General features: G+C 39.7%; 1 protein-coding gene across 1 annotated transcript in view; it reads left to right on the top strand.

The window, feature by feature from the left end:
• copg2 (COPI coat complex subunit gamma 2) overlaps positions 1–18,615 on the top strand; it is a 49,222-nt gene that overhangs the window by 15,841 nt on the left and 14,766 nt on the right. The window contains exons 4-11 of the mRNA XM_078235813.1: positions 4,468–4,539; positions 7,265–7,344; positions 8,274–8,349; positions 9,870–9,962; positions 11,674–11,760; positions 14,711–14,868; positions 16,309–16,442; positions 17,398–17,465. Of these exons, the coding sequence (XP_078091939.1) occupies positions 4,468–4,539; positions 7,265–7,344; positions 8,274–8,349; positions 9,870–9,962; positions 11,674–11,760; positions 14,711–14,868; positions 16,309–16,442; positions 17,398–17,465 (768 nt within the window). The remainder of the gene's footprint in view (positions 1–4,467; positions 4,540–7,264; positions 7,345–8,273; positions 8,350–9,869; positions 9,963–11,673; positions 11,761–14,710; positions 14,869–16,308; positions 16,443–17,397; positions 17,466–18,615) is intronic.

The following is an 18,615-nucleotide window of genomic DNA, read 5'->3' as shown; positions in this document are numbered from 1 at the left end:
TGCCTGGTGATTGTCGAGCGGTGTTCATTCATCCGTTGTCATAGCGTCTGCATGGTTTCCCCAATGTACCATGCCTCGGGACATCCTTTCCTGCAGCGTATCAGGTAGACAATGTTGGCCGAGTTGCAAGAGTATGTACCATGTACCTGGTGGATGGTGTTCTCACGTGAGATGATGGCATCCGTGTCAATGATCCGGCACGTCTTGCAGCGGTTGCTGTGGCAGGGTTGTGTGGTGTCGTGGTCACTGTTCTCCTGAAGGCTGGGTAGTTTGCTGCGGACAATGGTCTGTTTGAGGTTGTGCGGTTGTTTGAAGGCAAGAAGTGGGGGTGTGGGGATGGCCTTGGCGAGATGTTCATCTTCATCAATGACATGTTGAAGGTTCTGGAGGAGATGTCGTAGCTTCTGCGCTCCGGGGAAGTATTGGACGACGAAGGGTACTCTGTCCACCGCAAGACTGCTCTCTTCCTGTTGGGGAGCACTTCAGCGGTCACGGGCATTCGGCCTCTGATATTCGGGTAAGCATTCTCCAAGGTGGCCTTCACAACACACGACAGCGCAGAGTCGCTGAGCAGAGACTGATAGCCAGGTTCCGCACACATGAGGACGGCCTCAACCGGGATCTTGGGTTCATGTCACACTATCTGTAACTCCCACAACTTGCCTGGACTTGCAGAGTCTCACTGGCTGTCCTGTCTGGAGATAATACACATCTCTTTAACCTGTGCTAATGCTCCCTCCACTCACATTGTCTGTACCTTTAAGACTTGATTAGCTGTAAAGACTCGCATTCCAATCATTATTCATTATTCTGTAAATTGAGTTTGTGTCTTTATATGCCCTGTTTGCTGTGTATGAGCAGATCTCCCACTCACCTGACGAAGGAGCAGCGCTCCGAAAGCTAGTGGCGTTTGCTACCAAATAAACCTGTTGGACTTTAACCTGGTGTTGTTAGACTCCTTACTGTGTTTACCCCAGTTCAACGCCAGCATCTCCACATCATGCCTCTCAAAGGCAGCATTGCCAAAAAGATTTGATTATTACAGTTTTTACATTTTTCTGAATGGGAGTCTGAGGACTTTGAAGATAAACACCTTAAAAATAACTGATTTTAGTGCCATTTGTATCTGTGCATTTCTACAGGGGAGATTGTGTATTTACATTTTTTAAAGTCTTGCTGAGAAACAACTACAATAACATGGAATCATGAAATTTATAGCACCAGAGGAGATGAATCAGCCTGTTATATCTATTTGCTCTTTGCTAAAGCAATCAAACTTAATCCGCTGTCCTGTTCATTCCTCTAGGCTTGCATCTTCTCTGCTTCAAATATTTATCTTAGAAGATGTAATGGTCTCTTACTGATAGCTTGATTTGTGAGTTTACTGAGAGCAGTAGAATGAGTTGCAAATGACTTAAACATCTCTTCCTTCCTGATATATTGATTGGAAATCAGTCTGATAATGAGCCATTATTTATTACACTTCATACCATGGATCTGGTATCCGTGTCTGCGTGGGTTTCCTCCGGGTGCTCCGGTTTCCTCCCACAGTCCGAAAGACGTACTGGTTAGGTGCATTAGCCATGCTAAATACTCCCTCAGTGTACCTGAACAGGCATTGGAGTATGGCGACTAGGAAATTTTCACAGTAACTTCATTGCAGTGGTAATATAAGCCTATTTGTGACACTAATTTTCACAGTAACTTCATTGCAGCATTAATATAGCTTCACCAGGTTGTAGCTAGGTTGACATCTCATTTTTAGGTCTGCCTGATGTTGCTCCAAGAATGCCCTCCTCCACTCTTCATTGATCCCCTGGCTTAAAAGCAAATTGCTGCAGACGCTAGAATCTGAAACAGCTTTGACGAAGGGTCATCCAGACTTGAAACATTAGCTCTGGTCTCTCTCCAAAGATGCTCCCAGACGTACTGAGATTTTCCAGCATTTTCTGTTTTTAATCCCCTGGCTTGGTGGTAATGGTAGAGTGGCTGAGTAAAATTCTGTTGCTGGTGATGCCCTTCAGCATCTCGTTGATGCCCAGTCTTGAGTTGCTAAATCTATTCGAAGCCTATCCTATTTAGTACAATGGTGGTGCCACACAAAACAATGGAGGGTAATTTCAATGTGGACATTGAAGTCTCCCACCCAAAGAACATTCTGTGCCCTTGCTACCCTCAGTGCTTCCTCCATGTCAGTTTACTTTCGACCATCAGTAAAATGATGGAAGGGTTCATCAACAATGCTATCAAGCATCACTTACTCACCAATAACCTGTTCACTGATGCTCAATTTGAGTTCTGCCAGGGTCATTCAGAACTTGACCTCATTACAACCTTGGTCCAATCATGGATAAAAGATAAGGTGGGATTGACTGCCCATGACATCAAGACAGCATTGGACTGAATATGGTATCAAGGATCTCGAGCAAAACTGGAGTCAATGGGAATCGGTGGCAGGGGGGGAACAGTCGGCTGGTTGGAGTCATACCTGGCACACAGGAAGATTGCTGTGGTGGTTGGAGGTCAATCATCTCAGTTCCAGGAGTTCCTCAGGATAGTGTCCTAGGCCCAATCACCTTCAGCTGCTTCATCAGTGACCTTCCTTTTGTCATAAGGTCAGAAATGGGCATGTTCACTGATGAAATTGCACGATGTCCAGCACCATTCACAACTCCTCAGAGATGGTAAGCAGTCCATGTCCAAATGCAGCAAGACCTGGACAATATCCAGTCTTGGATTGACAAGTGGCAAGTAACATTCACACCACACAAATGTGATCATTTCCAACAAGAGAGGATCTAACATCATCTTTGACATTCAGTGGTTTTTTCATCGCTGAATCCCCCACTATCGACATCCTGGGGATTACCATTGACCAGAAACTGAACTGGACTAGCCATGTAAATATTGTGGCTGCAAGAGGAATCCTGCAGCATAGAATTCACCAGGCCCAAAGTCTGTCCACCATCTACAAGGCACAAATCAGGAGTTTGATGGAATACTCTCCACTTGCCAGTGTGAGTGCAGCTTCAATATGACTCAAGAAGCAGCCAGCTTGATTGGTACCCCTTCTACAAACATTCACTCTCTCCACCACCAGCAAACAGTAACAACAGTGTGTACCATCTACAAGATGCATTGCAAAAACTCACCAAAGCTCCTTAGACAACACCTTCATAGTCATGAAGTTTTACAGCACAGAAAGAGGCCCTTCAGCCTATCGTGTTTGTGCCGGCCATCACGCATCGTTCTATTCTAATCCCATTTACCATCACTTAATCTGTACGCTTGTATGCTATGCCGTTTCACGATCCCTGCCGTCCAGAAAGGTCAATGGCAGCAGACACCTGGGAACACCGCCACCTGGAGGTTTCCCTCCAAGTCACTCACCACCCTGACTTGGAACTATATTGCCGTCCTTCACAGTCAAAATCCTGGAACTGCCTCCCAAACAGCACTGTAGGTGTACCTACACCTCAGGGACTGCAGTGGTTCAAAATGACAATTCCCCACCACCTTTACAAGGGCAGATGGGGAGGGCAATAAATGCTGGCCTAGCCAATGAAGCCCACATCCTGCAAATGAATTTATAGAAAAGGTCTGATGTTTGGAATCCAGTTACCTATAGGCTATGGAGCACACAGTATATCTTTGAGTTACACTGTATTGTCAAGTTGTATCATAGGAAAGTATGGTCAGATTTTTAATTTATAAGTTGGGGCTGGCAAGCTGTTGTCCGAGCCCCAAAAATAAATCTTGATGTGAACTTGCAGACTGCAGTTGCAAAAATTCTGGGATTCATAAAATTGGGTCTTAAATTTACTAATGGTTCATGTTACTTGAAAATTGAAGGAGTCAGTAGCAAAAATCGCAGGGACTTTCATTATCTGCAGAGAAATTGCTGTTGTTGTCAGTATGTATTGGTGCTCTTGCTAAATCTGATATCTGTTCTGTTTACCTAGCCCCCTTCTTTACTAGTTCACAAACCTGTTCATTTTCCCCTTTCTTCCAGTTCACAGTAACACTGTGAGCAGAAATTCTAGAATTTCTGATTTGTAAATACTCAACCACAGTGTTCACAATTGGTAGATTCTAAGAAAGAACAAATGATAAATAACATTTATTAGATCTCACAAGCACAGAGACATCCTAACGCACTTTATAGCCATTGAAATACTTTTAAAATGTAGTCATTCTTGTAACTGCAGCAAAACCAGCCAATCTTAGCGCAGCAAGATCCTGCAACCACAATGAGATAATGTCCACATGATCTGTTTTGATGTTGGTTGAGGGATAAATAATGGCCAGGGCATCAAGATAAGAAATGAAGAAGAGCAAGTTATGAAACACGAGAATGTTTTTCGTGGGATGGCATGGTGTGACTGGCTCATTTATCAACCAACTTGCTATAGATTTTTATAAGTTAACAGGTAGAGATCTTACTTTTCTTTTTCTCTTCTCTTTGAGGGTGAACATTTTGGAACAACAGAAGCCACTGAAGCCTTCTTTGCAATGACTAAGCTGTTTCAGTGTAATGATGTAAGTATCTGCTGAATATGACTGTGACAAAAGTTCATATTTTTTGATTGGTGTTAAATTTATGATGCTTAATAATTCAATTTTTTTTGTCTACAGACAAAATCACGGGTGATTAAGTTTAAAAGAAACACTGCCTTTGTTCCATTTGTATCATTAAATAATTTACTTCTGGATTGCAGCTCACGACTAAGCATTTTTAACCATTTGTTGCTTTGTTTTGGAGAACTGCAGCTTTATAATGTTGCACCTCATGAACTTCTTCCACTTGCTGTATTATGTGTATTTTGGGCAGGTGATGGCCAGCTGTAAGTGTACTTGATTTGTGCTGCAGTATTCTAGATTTTGGTTTAATAAACAGTGAGAGCAATGGATATTGCTTTCAAATCATTTCTAAATGTATAATCAATTTTATTAATATCTTAATTTATTTTGCTTACTTTCTCCGTGTTATTCTTGATTGCACTATATCAATTGACTGAGGTTTATGGGATTAGTGTAACATATTAGAATGAATTGAGGATTGCTTAACAGCAGAAAACAGAGAGTAGAAATAAGTTGGTCATTTTTGATTTGGTAGGGTGTGACTAGTGGAGAGCCACAAGGATTAGTAGTTGGGCCTGAACTATTTACAATCTATGTCAGTGGCTTTGATGAAGGGACCAAGTGTAATATGAACACGTTTGCCGATGTTACAAAGCTAGGTGAGAAAGCAAGCTTTGAGGACACCATAAAGAGGCAGCAAAGGGCTGTAGAATGGCTAAGTGATTGGGCAGGAAGGTGGCAGATAGAATATCCTCTGGCAGGTTATGAAATTATCCACTTTGGTAGCATGGAAAAGCGGACTATTTTTAAAAAGGCGAGCGACCAGTAACTGTTGGCATTCAGATGGATATGGGTATCCTACAAGAATCACAGAAAATTAGCGTGCAAGTACTGCAAGCAGTTAGGAAGGCAAATGGTATGTTTGCCTTTATTTTAAGAGGATTGGAAGATAAATGAAGTCTTGTAAATATATGGGGCTTTGGTAAGGCCGCATCTGGAGTACTGGTTACAGTTTTGTTTTGTTGCCTAAGAAAGGATATACTTGCCTCAGAAGGGACGCAAGGTAGGTTAACTAGATTTATTCCTGGGATGACAGAACTATCCTAAAATGAAAGATCAAGTAGAATGAGTTTATACTCTCTGAGGTCTAGAAGTTTGAAGGTGATCTCATTGAAACATATGAAAATCTTAGCATCTACCCTTTTTGAAGGAATCCATCTCTTTGAATTATTACTGTGTTTTTGCGGCAGAAACTGGGCCTGGTTGAAGGATGTTGGGATTCCAGAACAAACACAAAACAAAGCATGCAGCATAGGTCACACGTGCTCAGTTTCCAGGTTTCCTTTTGATAGCTGTTTAAAGAAGCTGAAGGGTTTGGCTAGATGCAGCAGTGAACCTGCATAAGATGTATGGCGCTAAAAGGTGTTCAGGTTCCAGATTCTTGGTGTGCTAGTCCAACCACGGATCCTGGAGAGCGGCACAAAATTTAGCCCATGAGAAAAGATTTGAGTGGCAGTGCACTTAATAGCTCCATGCAACTAGGGATCTGGGACTTGTAGAAACCCAGAACTAGTGATGGTTCAGTGCAGCTGGCAACTGGGCTCAGAGAAATGCAGGCACAATGGTTGTCTGCTCAGTGCAGCTAGAGAGTTGGGATCATGCCAGTGCTGGTGTGTAGCCTGGCAAACCAGTGGGATACAGGCTTGGGTGAAAAGATTGAGCAACTGGAAGGTGAGCAGTTGTTGGAACAATTTGAGCTGGAGTCCTGTTGCCTGATGAGCCATTGCAGGCAGAAGAATAAAGAGTTAAGTTGTCGTTGGAAGGAAATCTGAGGCTAAATCCTCTAAGGTGAGGAGCTAGTTTGAATGATTTTTGTGACTTAGAGTCACTGACATCTGTTGACCTGCTAAAAAACTGGTGGTATCTATTTAGGTTGTGTCTGCCATTTGGTGTACAGCTTGTGGTTATGTTCTACTACAGTTTGCCTGTTAATTCATATTTAACTTCATGTTAAACTTGATATTAGATTATAGGATTGATAGTCTTGTCTGTTGGCTTTGTTGATTCTTGTGTACTAAAACTTCTTTTTGTTTACAACTGTGAAATCGGGTGCCTTTATTCTCTTAGTAAATACCTAGGATTTCAAATTCCATCTCCTTTAACAAGAAAGTCACTGGTCCCTAACTGGACTGTAATACCTATCAAATCTTCTTAGACGATGTTTCCTTTGACTAAAGAGTTTAGAACTAGAGTCTCAGGATAAGGGATTGGCCATTTCAGAGTGAGGTGTGGATAAATGTCTTCACAAGGTTTGTGAATCTTTGGAATTCTCTAGCCAGAGAACAGTGGATGCTCAATTGATGAGTTTTGTCAAGACAGATCAATAGATTTTGGGGCACTAAGGAAATTGAAGGATATGGGTTGAAGTGGAAAAGTGGAGTAGTTGTAGATATACAACCATAATAATAAATAGCGGAGCAGGTTCAAGTAGGCAGTATTGCCTACTCATCTTACTTGTTCTTAACTAATATTTATTTTAAAAATATATTTACATTCTCTCAATTTCAACAAATTATCCACCAAATAGTATTGTTCCGGCTTGTTGCAATTTCAGTTGATTTGAGGTTGCATTATTTTTTGAGTGACTGCACACTATTTTAAAAATGATTTTATCCATTTACAGCAAACTCTGAGAAGAATGTGTTACTTGACAATTAAAGAGATGGCTAACATTTCAGAAGATGTGATAATAGTTACAAGCAGGTAAGAGTGCAAAAGGGCAATTAGCCTTCGCAATTTTATTTCATTTGTCAGGATTAAGGTATTAAATAAATCCCTATAATTGGGAGCAATGATAGTTTTCTGCATTGCATTTTAGGACTCTGTGGAGATCATAGTGTGTTTTACAATGGGCTCCTTAATTATCTTCTGCAGTATTTAGATATATTCAAGCTGTGTGGAAACAGGTGCCAGAGCCATTATGCATTGTTTATGCTCTGATGTTTGGGAGTGTAGCCAAGTCTTTAGTGAAATTTCTGAAGCAAACAAGATTCACCTAGATTAACTTGCCAAAGAAGTTGCAAGCAACTGTTTTACACCCAAGTCCAGTGGTTTTAAAAGGACTGGATGTCCTTTGGAAGAATATGTTACAGCTCAAGGGAAACTATAGTATTCTTTTTTTTGAGGGGTAATGATCTTCAGAGCCTGGCTGCTACTTTAATTTAGGTGCTGGTTTTAGTTCCAGCAGTAAGAACTCCGGTAATGATTCTGACATTAGTGTATTTGCATTTATTTATTCGTTTCTTCCTTTTTCACTGTGTATATTGCCTTGTCAAGTTTTAAAACAAAGTGTTGTAATATTTGCTTCAGTGGGCAAAAAAATAACAAGGGAGTCAGTATTATATAATGTTTCTATTTCTCGTAACTCTTTAGTTTAGAACTTTTCTAAGATTAGCTTTGAATTGTCATACAATCAGTGTAGATTTAGGGGGTAAAGATTTAGGACTGACTAAAGCAACGTAGTGCAGTGCTTTCCTGAAGCTAAGGCCGCAGCATTAGAAAAACAAGAAGTATTAAGACTCGACGTTAGCCCCTCATACAACTTTTAAAATCTGTTTGTCCACCAACTAGATGTCTTTAAAGAAGCTTTTCCAGTTAATTAATTTTGTTTCTTGTTTGCTAATATGTTCCAGTTTGACCAAGGACATGACTGGGAAGGATGATGTGTACAGAGGTCCAGCTGTGAGGGCACTCTGCCGCATTACAGATGTAAGCATGCATTCTGGAGAAAGAACAGGTTATGCAGCTGCTGCAGAGGAATATAATGGAGCCAGCTCCATTTCTTTATTGTAAATTTGGGAAATTTACTTGGAAGTTTTGGTTATAATTTTACATCAAAATGCAGGCAGAGAACTTGAAGCCAGGACGAGTAGAACTGATTCAGAACAGGAACTTCAAAACGCCATCTATCTGCTACTCATCATATCAGAATGTTACTATGTGGTGCACAGGTGGAATTAAAGCAATGTCACCAACTCCAGATTTAAATCTAGTTCTAAAGGGAACTAAATGAATAGCTGCAGGTAGAAGATAACTCAAGTTATATCTGGTAGGAAGGTTCGCTGAGGCTAGTGATATCAGTCACTGCAATCCCCGACTGTTTACTTGATTGCCTTTAGAGTATCCTGATTTATTTTCATAAATAGGATTATGTTTTTGGTAAGAGATTGCCTGGCTGGAATCTCAATTACAAAATTCTTGTCCTCGTCTGCAAATCTCTCCATGGCTCACCCCTCTCTATCTCTGTAAGCTTATCCAATCCTCCAACTCTCCAAGATATCTGTGTTCCTCCAATTCTAGTATTTTGCACATTCCTTGTTTTAATTTCTTCACCATTGCCTTCAGCTGACTTGACGCTGAGCTCTAGAATTCTGTCCCTAAATCTCCATCTTGCTACCTCTTTTTCCTTCGCTATGACATTGATAGTGTTATCTGTCCCTATTATCTTATTACATGACTCGGTGTCAAATTTTATTTGATTATGTGCCTGTGAAGTGCCATGGGATGGTTTACTCTGCATTAAAATTACAATATAAATGCAAGTCGATGGAGGAATGTGTGAATACAGGTTGCACATTGTTTTGATGCAACAGTCTTGATGAGCTAGCTGGTCTTTTCTAATTTTTCTTGTTCATATGATAGTTTTTTATTTTAAATCAATCCCCACCCCCATTCCCCAGATGGTAAAGGATGGCACAGTGGCTGAGTGGTTAGCACTGCTGCCTCACAGTGCCAGGAACCCAGGTTCAATTCGGGCCCTGGGTCAATGTCTATATGGAGATTGCACGTTCTCCCTGTGTCTGCGTGGGTTTCCTTTGGGTGCTCCGGTTTCCTCCCACAGTCCAAAGATGTGCGGGTTAGGTGGATTGGCCGTGCTAAATTTGTGGGGTTACGTGGATAGGGCAGGTGGGTAGGCCTGGTTAAGATACTCTGTTGGAGAGTTGGTGCAGACTCGATGGGCCAAATAGCCTCCTTCTGCACTGTAGGGATTCTATGTTCCTTCTCCAGCATGTGCTCAATCAAACTCGCGTCTGGAGCAGAGTTTCAATCCACAGCCAACTGGATCAGAGGTGAGAACACTACCAATTGGGCCAAACCACAATTCTGCAGCATACTTCATTTCATCATTTAGAAAGATTTGATGCAGCATTGGTGGCTCCGGTGGCCCGTGGAATTGTAGAAGGAGCAATTTTTTTAATTAAGTGTCTCACTTGTCATTTCATTGGTAGATGACAATGCTGCAGGGGATAGAACGTTATATGAAGCAAGCTATTGTGGATAAAGTGGCCAGTGTATCCAGCTCTGCCTTGGTCTCCTCTCTGGTAAGGGTATTTGAACCAATTGTTTTTTATTCCTTTTAAAGGAAATCAGAACTTTTAATCATATGTGAGACATAAATGATTATTAATTAATTACCATTAACATTAAAATGCATTACCTGAAAACAAGACCTATCACTAAGATACTATTAATACCAGTTTCATTTAAATCTTATCTTTCTTTTCCAAAAAAAAGCTATTTTAAAGAAATATTAAACAAATATGCTTCAACTTGCATAATATGTTCATATCTATAAAATAATATTAAATACCATTTTACTTTGATAATCTAGGATCTCCTGAGTGCAGAAATTAGCGATTTACAAGCAGTTATTAATTTTCAGAAACTCCAGCTGCCAATTGGCATCTATTTGGCCAAATGCTTATTTAGGCCACTTCTCAATATTAAAATAAGTGGTGGTCCTATAGAACTTTCTCAGGTTAAAAACAGCCCTTCTGGCTGCAAATCAAACTCATGCTTTAGATTCTTCAGACCCATGAACCAAGGGATTCAACTTGAATTTGTAAGTTAAAGTGCAATATTTGCCATTTACTCACTCAGGTACCTATTGTGTTGTTGAGTATACCCAGGTCTGTAACAGCTTGGTAAAACCCTCTCTTAATATGTGGTACCCACTACCTCAGAAGAGCACCCAGTGCTACAACAATGTAACATTTTTCATTCTCATATCAGCTGTTTTGTCAACATCTGAATTATATTTTCTATTAGTGCTGGAACAGGATCAATTTTAGAATTTAAGCTCACACACATTAAGATCTTAACTAAGATCTTTTGGCTCCTTTTATATGAGAACCAGCACAGAAAGGAACCTTTGTTCCATTATCTTAATGGAGTTTAGATTATAAGAGGTGAAAGGCGATTGGTTAAACATTGTGTTTTTCCCTCCTTTTCCTATTTCCTTCCTGCTCCTTAAGATTTTCCCACTATTCCCCCAATACAAAAGTGAATAGCTGACTTCCTACCAGGCCTCTGCCACAGTTGCTTTTATTTCTACAAGTTGCACAAGAGCAGCCTGGCTTGAATCTTTTTCCTGAGGAAAAGCATGGGACCTTGGTTCTCTGTTTCCCCACTGACAAGTTTGAAATCAGAACAAACCTGTCTTCCATTTTTGTTTTAGTGCAATGTGGTACCACTATACCATTATATTGTATTGGGTTTGTGGGCAAAAGGTTTAAGTCTAGGAGCTAGGCTGACTGTGAGTTTGCTCTCCTGGTAGAATTCAGCACAATGTTTGGGAAATTATTCTATTGAAAACTGTAGGTTGATTTTTAGTGAATTTAAAATAATTTTTTGAAATTGAGAAACTTGGGTGACGAGTGAACAGTGTTTTGGAAATGCATTGCAACTAGGCCAACATCGTAAAGAGAAAGATTGGTTAACTGTTCATTTGTAACTTTTCATCTGAAGTGTGTTGTCCCTGTGATCAGAGAGCTTCCACTTTCTAGTCAAATGCAAGTAATCTTTCTGTTTGCTGGTGCACAGATCAATGTTCATGGGTGACAGTTACAGTGCAGTGTTTTCCATTGTTGTTTCCTGTGTTCCTAATCTGTGTCCTCGTCTCTATGAAAATTATTTTTGTTGCTTACTAAATAAAGCATTCTTCTTAACTAAACACAAACACCATATTGAAAATTATTCTTTGGTATGCAAGGACATTTATATGTTTCTTTGGATTTTTAAAAAATTCTTTAGCACCTTATGTCTACAAGTTATGATGTGGTGAAACGCTGGGTAAATGAGGCTCAAGAGGCTGCTTCCAGTGATAATATCATGGTGCAGGTAAGCTAATCAAAATGAAAACCTTAGCAAAATGGAATGAATTCAAAATCAGAACAAGCTATGTTATTTTTTAATTGAACACTTGTATGAGTTGAAAGCTTTAAATAGCTGTAGTTTGTAGGAAGGCTGAGGGAGGAACAAAGTTCTCAGTTTTGAGATCCTGGGAAAGAATAAGCTACGATTGGAAAGCATGAACTTAGTCTTGAATTCAACTCACGTGAGGTTGCAGTGAGGAAAAAGAGCAACAAGGCATCATTTTTAACCTGAGAGTTGAATGTAATGGCAAAGTAACTGGGTGTTTCAAGATGGATGAGCTTCCTCACCTCTGTTTACTTTGTAGTTATTTGTAGTTTAGGAATAAGGACAGGAAAGTTCAAGGAAAGTTGTGTAGCCCCTTATTCTCAGGGTATCCCAAGGTGTTTCACATCAATGCATTACTTTTAAAGTGCAGTCACTGTTATGTGGTCAATGTGTTCCAAATATTTAATTCATATTTCATATGTTTTACAATATAACTTTTTAGTTTCAGTAATATAACTGTTAGGTTGGAGATTAAAGTGTTAAATATAAGATAAATGTTAACATCCAGATAGAGAGACTGCTATACATCTATAAATGATTGCAAATCAAACATGTTTGAAATATTAGTTAAAAGCTAACCTACCAGGCCAGAGGTAGAGGTGTGAAAGCAACAAACACTAGGTGTTTTAGCTTTGTTATGGAGCCAGAAAGTCTACCCTTACTTCAATAAAATATTTAAATTATTTATGGAGTTCCTAGATTTTAAAAAGTTAAAAGCCAATGAGTTTCTTGACGGGGCCAGCAAGTCTGGAGTGAGGGCAGTCATTTCCATCCGAGATAAATTATTCACGTGGGTTACAAAATCAAAGAGTTGTGTTGGAGGTAAATAATTTATATTTCTGTTTGAGCCATTCCAAAACATCCCACGTTGCCATGGTGATGGGATGTGGGGATTAAAATGTTCCTTTGTTTATCTATTTTTTCTGACAAAAGGCAGTTGCAGTAAAAGGTGGAACTGAGTTTCTAGCATTGAGTTAGTAGTGCTTGCTTTGTTTGATTTCTCTTTATATACAGTAAAATTGGTTTTTATTTTAAAATGTTAAATCTTGTGGTATAGTTCTTTCAGTTAAAAGCTGTGTGTTTGGATTTCTCTTCAAGCATTAATGGTCCCTAACAGGATCATAACAAATGTAACAGTGAGTTTGTAGATAGCAAAGTCACATAATACATAAATTAAATGACCGACAAATTAGTATGGTTTTGGTAAAGTTAGCTAATGGCAAGAATGTTGACGAAGACATTGGGAGCACTCCTGGTCTTCAAATAGTTCCCCATGATCTTTGACATCCACCTCGAAGGACAAGTGGGACCCTGATTTAACATCGCCAAAAGTGGAGGCTTCTAACAGTGTGGCAATCCTTTAGTACTGAAGTGTTGGGCTAAATTGAAAACTGAGTTGTGTGCGTTGGGCAGCATGGTGGCACAGTGATTAGCACTGCTACCTCACGACACTAGGGACCCAGATTCGATTCCCGGCTTAGGTCACTGTTTGTGCGGAGTCCGCAAGTTCTCCCCGTGTCTGCATGGGTTTCCTCCCACAGTCTGAAAGACGTGCTGGTTAGGTGCATTGGCCATGCTAAATTCTCGCTCAGTGTACCCGAACAGGCGCCGGAGTGTGGCAACTAGAGGATTTTCACAGTAACTTCATTGCAATGTAAGCCCACTTGTGACACTAATAAATAAACTAAAAAGACTTCAACTTCAGAGAAATACAAAGTGCCACTTTACATTATCTTGGGTCTTAAACAAGGTGACCCTTGACTGCTGTCTGCAGCCTGCAACAGCCACTCATTGGCTGGAATTCTCCAGCCTCGCACGCCCTGCTACTGCTGCCAATGAGAAAGGAGAATTTGGCGCTCAGCTGGAACTGAATAATTCCAGCCATAGGTGAGATCGGAGAATTCCGGCCATCGTGCCACTGAATTGGAATGTAATGGTGTCATAAATGGGTAACTTAAAACAAAATATTTCCTGTAGGTAGTTTTTGGTAAAAGTATGGCAAGGTAAAGGTATCAATATGTCGCCATGTAATATTTAGGATGAAATGACAACTTAATAGAAACCCTTCAGTGGAGTGAATAATGGATCTGACCTCCATTAAATATTCCCGGCTCTTGTATTAATAGTACAATTGCTATTGCTCTTCCAAGTTTATCTTATTTCTTTCCATCTTGAAATTAAGGTTCATTGAGCTAATTAATCTTCCAGTTCAGGGGCGTCAAATCACCCAAGGTGCCAAATTTATTTGTATGAAAGTAGTGGCAAGCCAGACCAATATTGTTTTATAAAAGAGATATCCTTAAAAGTGTATGTAACGAGACCCAGATATTCCAGTTATAAGAACTTTAATAAGCTGAGTATGTGCATTACAGTAGCTATTGAATAGCAAATAAAATTAACAAAATATTTAATTATTAAAAGAAAGAATAGACAACACATGTAACATATCAACTATTAAGTTGATCTTGTAGCGTGCCTGTGTACTTGCCATATATATATATCAACGCGGCATTTTCCATAGTGTCTTTTAATGTTGTCTTTGGCAACAACATGTACTGTTTGCAAACATATTAAGCTTGAAGAGTTTCTACTTGCTTTGGTAGAATCTAGTTAGTTTGTTTGCTGGAGCACAAAAACCATGAAAGTCCTTCCCCACTAAGTCTTGCCTTGTTCCAAAACTTTTAGGCTTTTAGAGCCTGTGGAACTGTACCCCAGCAAGGAATTGGGGCTTTCTGAGAAGTTGAAAGAAACTGGAAGAGTCATCGAGGAGAATATCAGTGCTGATTTGCTGAGGGTGTTGATGTTTACATTATTGATGTCTTGCTTGCTAATGTTTTCTCATCGTCCTTACTGCCATGTTTTATTACAGTACCATGCTTTAGGCCTCTTGTATCACATTAGGAAGACTGACCGCTTAGCTGTTACAAAGATGGTAAATAAATTCACAAAGTCTGGTCTGAAATCCCCTTTTGCCTATTGCATGCTGATCCGGATTGCAAGTAAACTCCTGGAGGAAGCAGCAGGGGGGTAAGTTACTCCCATTTTTGTATTTTTTTTTGTACATCCCTAGCGTGTTGTTCAATGAGTGAAATTGACCATTTCGGGGTAGGAATCCAACAATCTCACAAATTATGCATCCAAAATACTAAATTGCACAGTTAGATTTGTATCTGATTGTTCAAATCTAACCATGTGATCAGGCTGTAGTCAGTTTTCATGTCTAACCAAGAGTTCTGGATCTGGAAAAACTTTGGTAACAAAGTTCTTGCTATCACAGATTTTAGCAAAATAGTACACAGGAATATGAAGTGATTTTGTACCTGGGCCTGCTTCCTCACTAAAATTAGTGAAGATACTAGAATTATATATAATAGTTTACAGCACAGAAGGAGGCCATTTGGTCCATCAAATGTGCAGGCTCAGAGCAAGAACAATTCACCAACTTTCCCTGTAGACCTGCAAATCTTTCCTTTTCAGATGAAAGTCCAATTATGTTTTGAAAGCCATGTTTGGATCTGCTTCCCCCACATTGTTAGGCAGTGCTTTCCAGATCCTAACCATTTGCTGAATAAAAAAATTCCTCATGTTGCCTTTTTTCAGCCCGTTTTTTTCTTTGATTCTAATAGAAACACTTTTTATTTCTTTTCTCCCTTCCCTCTGCTTTTGGAATGCTACCTAGTGTCTGGTGGGAAGCTGTCATACAAGGAGAAAGAGTTCTCCTTTATATTTTTAAATTCCACTCTATTCTAGGGTGGAGTTGGCCTGAGCCTGATACTTTTTCCTCATGATGGCAGAATTGAGATTAGAAAACTGCAAACAATCCCCTATCCCATGGTGCATCAGGAGAAATTGCCTTTTAGTGGAATCTCATGAGAAATTAGAGATGAGGAGCCATGAGAGGCTGAGTTCTTAAACTTGTATGTGGTAATTTTTCACCCAGTCTGTTGTGAAATTCAGATATATGCTGCACATGGTTTTCCAACTGCAATTTGCCCTTAGATTTTTGATGTAAGATCAGTGGTTGAGGTTCCCAAAAGAAGTGAAAAGCAGAAAATTCCCCAAAACAGTGGGGCTCGAAGACTGCCAGTATGCTACAATGCCAACATTTTGCAAGATGTCTCAGTGTAATTTGTTTCCTTAATAAACCTGCAAAATATTGTCACAATAATAAAATATGTAAATTGTCAATTTGGTCATGTGATTTTTGTCTAATAATGCTTACTGTGGCTCTCAAAACAAAATTAAATCTGAATAAAGCTCTGCCCACAAACCACTATACATGTAAAGTGAAAAATGAATATAAAGTATTAATCTCATCTCTGGATTTAGATGATGGTTATAACTTGCCCAAACCTTGTCCTCTTTGGTCGAAGTTACCTTACCTTCTCTGTTAGTTTATAAGAGTTTAGTCACTTCCAAGGATCCAGATTTCCTGGAATCTGACCCTGGAATCTTCTAACTTTACAGGCAGGACAGTCCCTTGTTTGATTTCATTGAAGGCTGCTTACGCAATAAACATGAAATGGTTGTTTATGAAGCAGCATCAGCCATCGTCCATCTGCCTAACTGCACAGCGAGGGAGCTGGCACCAGCTGTCTCAGGTAAGCACTTTTTAAACTGATGGCACAGGCAGGTATATGTAACTTTCAATATTAAGTGCAAGGTTTTTATAATAAAGGTACAACACAGAATAGCCCCTTACAGAAGCCTGATTCTTTGCCAGAACTCCTGAAGGGCTCAAAAGAAAATCTATGAGACATGTTTGAAAACTGTTGTGGGTTCATTGTTTAAATGCTTGGCATGGTACTCAGGCATACATGAGATTAATTGATGTTAACTGGGGCAGCAGTAGGGATTCTGTGATTGGTTTCATTTGATTCTATGGGCTGAGGAGAGGGGATAAAGTCATCAGGAGCTTTAGCTGAACGTTACCCAGTCAGAATACGTGTACCCATTAGCAATGACATTATGGACTTAATGATAGAAAAGGAAGGAATTCTTCATTATGATCCCTGTGCAAAGCTGCAACTGTAGAGTAAAAACTGGATCTGAATTAGTTTTGATGTCCCTTGAGTATTATGCCGTTGTTCGCTTTTGAAGTTCATGGAAGGACGGCTTAGATTCTGGGGGGCTGTTGGCACACACAAAACTATACCCCACACTTCACTCGAGGTGGGAATTAAAGCTTTAGTACTGTCTGAACTCAATCTTTGGATTATTGGCATATTATATGTGGTATACTGTGGATCATAACTGAATAACATTCGGTTAATTATGCAGCATGCTTGTTCAGTTGGAGTTGGAGGAAATCTAAGTTTTCTGGTTTTGGAAATTTTTCCAGTGATGCATTGCCTGCTTCAAGAAAGTAAATATTATTACTACTGTATATGATAATGCATCATTCTTTAGAAGGGCAGGATAGTTAGATCAAATGCTATTTTCTTGTTTGCTTGTTTAGTTTTAAATTGATAATCTGTGCTTCTATCTGAATTTTGGCCTATTAATTCTTACGATATGGCAAAGTTGAGTGGACTTTTTTATTGTTCTTTTAAACAGTGCTCCAACTTTTCTGTAGTTCTTCCAAACCAGCCCTAAGATTTGCTGCTGTTAGAACCCTCAACAAAGTAAGTTTACAGTTTGTTGCTTTTCCAATATATAAATAATGTTTCTGAATTTTAAAAATGCTATAGATTATTTAACCAATCTGATTATAAATTATTTGGTTTTTTTTTGGTTGTTGTTGTTAGATTAATTTTTATCTTTTTGACCTGCCTAGAAGACCCAATGCCATACTTAAGTCATCGAACCAAGCCACTGAGAAACCCAGAAAGATTGAGTTTTGCTTTGCCTGAAAGGATTGCACAATCTCCTCGGAAAGGATGCATCCTATTTAAATACCAAGAGCTCAGTTGCAGGTTGGAAGAGCCAAGGCTTGGGAATCCCAACAGTGTGCACTCTGATCTATATCTTAATTAGCCATAATTGGACAACTTATCAATAGAGTAGTCATGAACTTCCATCTATTTGACCAGCTAGGACTACCCATTGTGGCATTGACCTACAGGGTTATTTGGAATTCTCTGGAAATAGCCTCCTGTGATAGGTCTACCACGCAAGGTTTCATGAGTGAGCTAGACAGACTAGTATTATCCACAATACCGTGTAATACTGCAGACCTGTAGTTTTTTATAGTTTATTCACCGGATGTGGGTTTTGTTGGCCAGGCATTTATAGCCCATCCCTAATTGCCCTTGAGAAGGTGATGGTGAGCTGCCTTCTTGAACCGCTGCCGTCCATGCGGTGTAGGTTACTGAATTACTGCAGATTTTGCTTGTGATTGACTTGGTTCTGAACTTCTTTGGCCAATTGTGTCATCTTGAAGATACCAGAGCCCCGAACTACTCTTGTGAAATACTGGGTTTTGTAGGATCCAACAGCCAGTAAATACATTGATTGAAACAATACTCTCTATACTCTGAGTTTCTGATTTGAGCCTTGGAGTAGCAACGCATTAAAGCTATGAGTGTCCCTGTAAGGAAATAGGGATAATTGTCCTAAGGCTTCCAGACCTACAAGTGGCCTGTTGCAGAGCAGAATTGAAAAAGGCCAAGGAGCCAGGAAGTGTACCATGGAAGCAAGGGAGAAGGAGTTTTGCTTGAAAAATAGGCAGCTATACTGCAATGTTAGTGAAATAGATCCTCATTTCATAAGATATTCTTATTTTTGAATAATGGCTTCGTGCTTCTTTATGGAAACTTCAGGATTGCTTAGAAA

This window comes from Mustelus asterias, chromosome 19, assembly GCF_964213995.1.
Source record: "Mustelus asterias chromosome 19, sMusAst1.hap1.1, whole genome shotgun sequence".
Lineage (NCBI taxonomy): Eukaryota > Metazoa > Chordata > Chondrichthyes > Carcharhiniformes > Triakidae > Mustelus > Mustelus asterias.
This window is presented reverse-complemented; position numbering and strand designations above follow the sequence as displayed.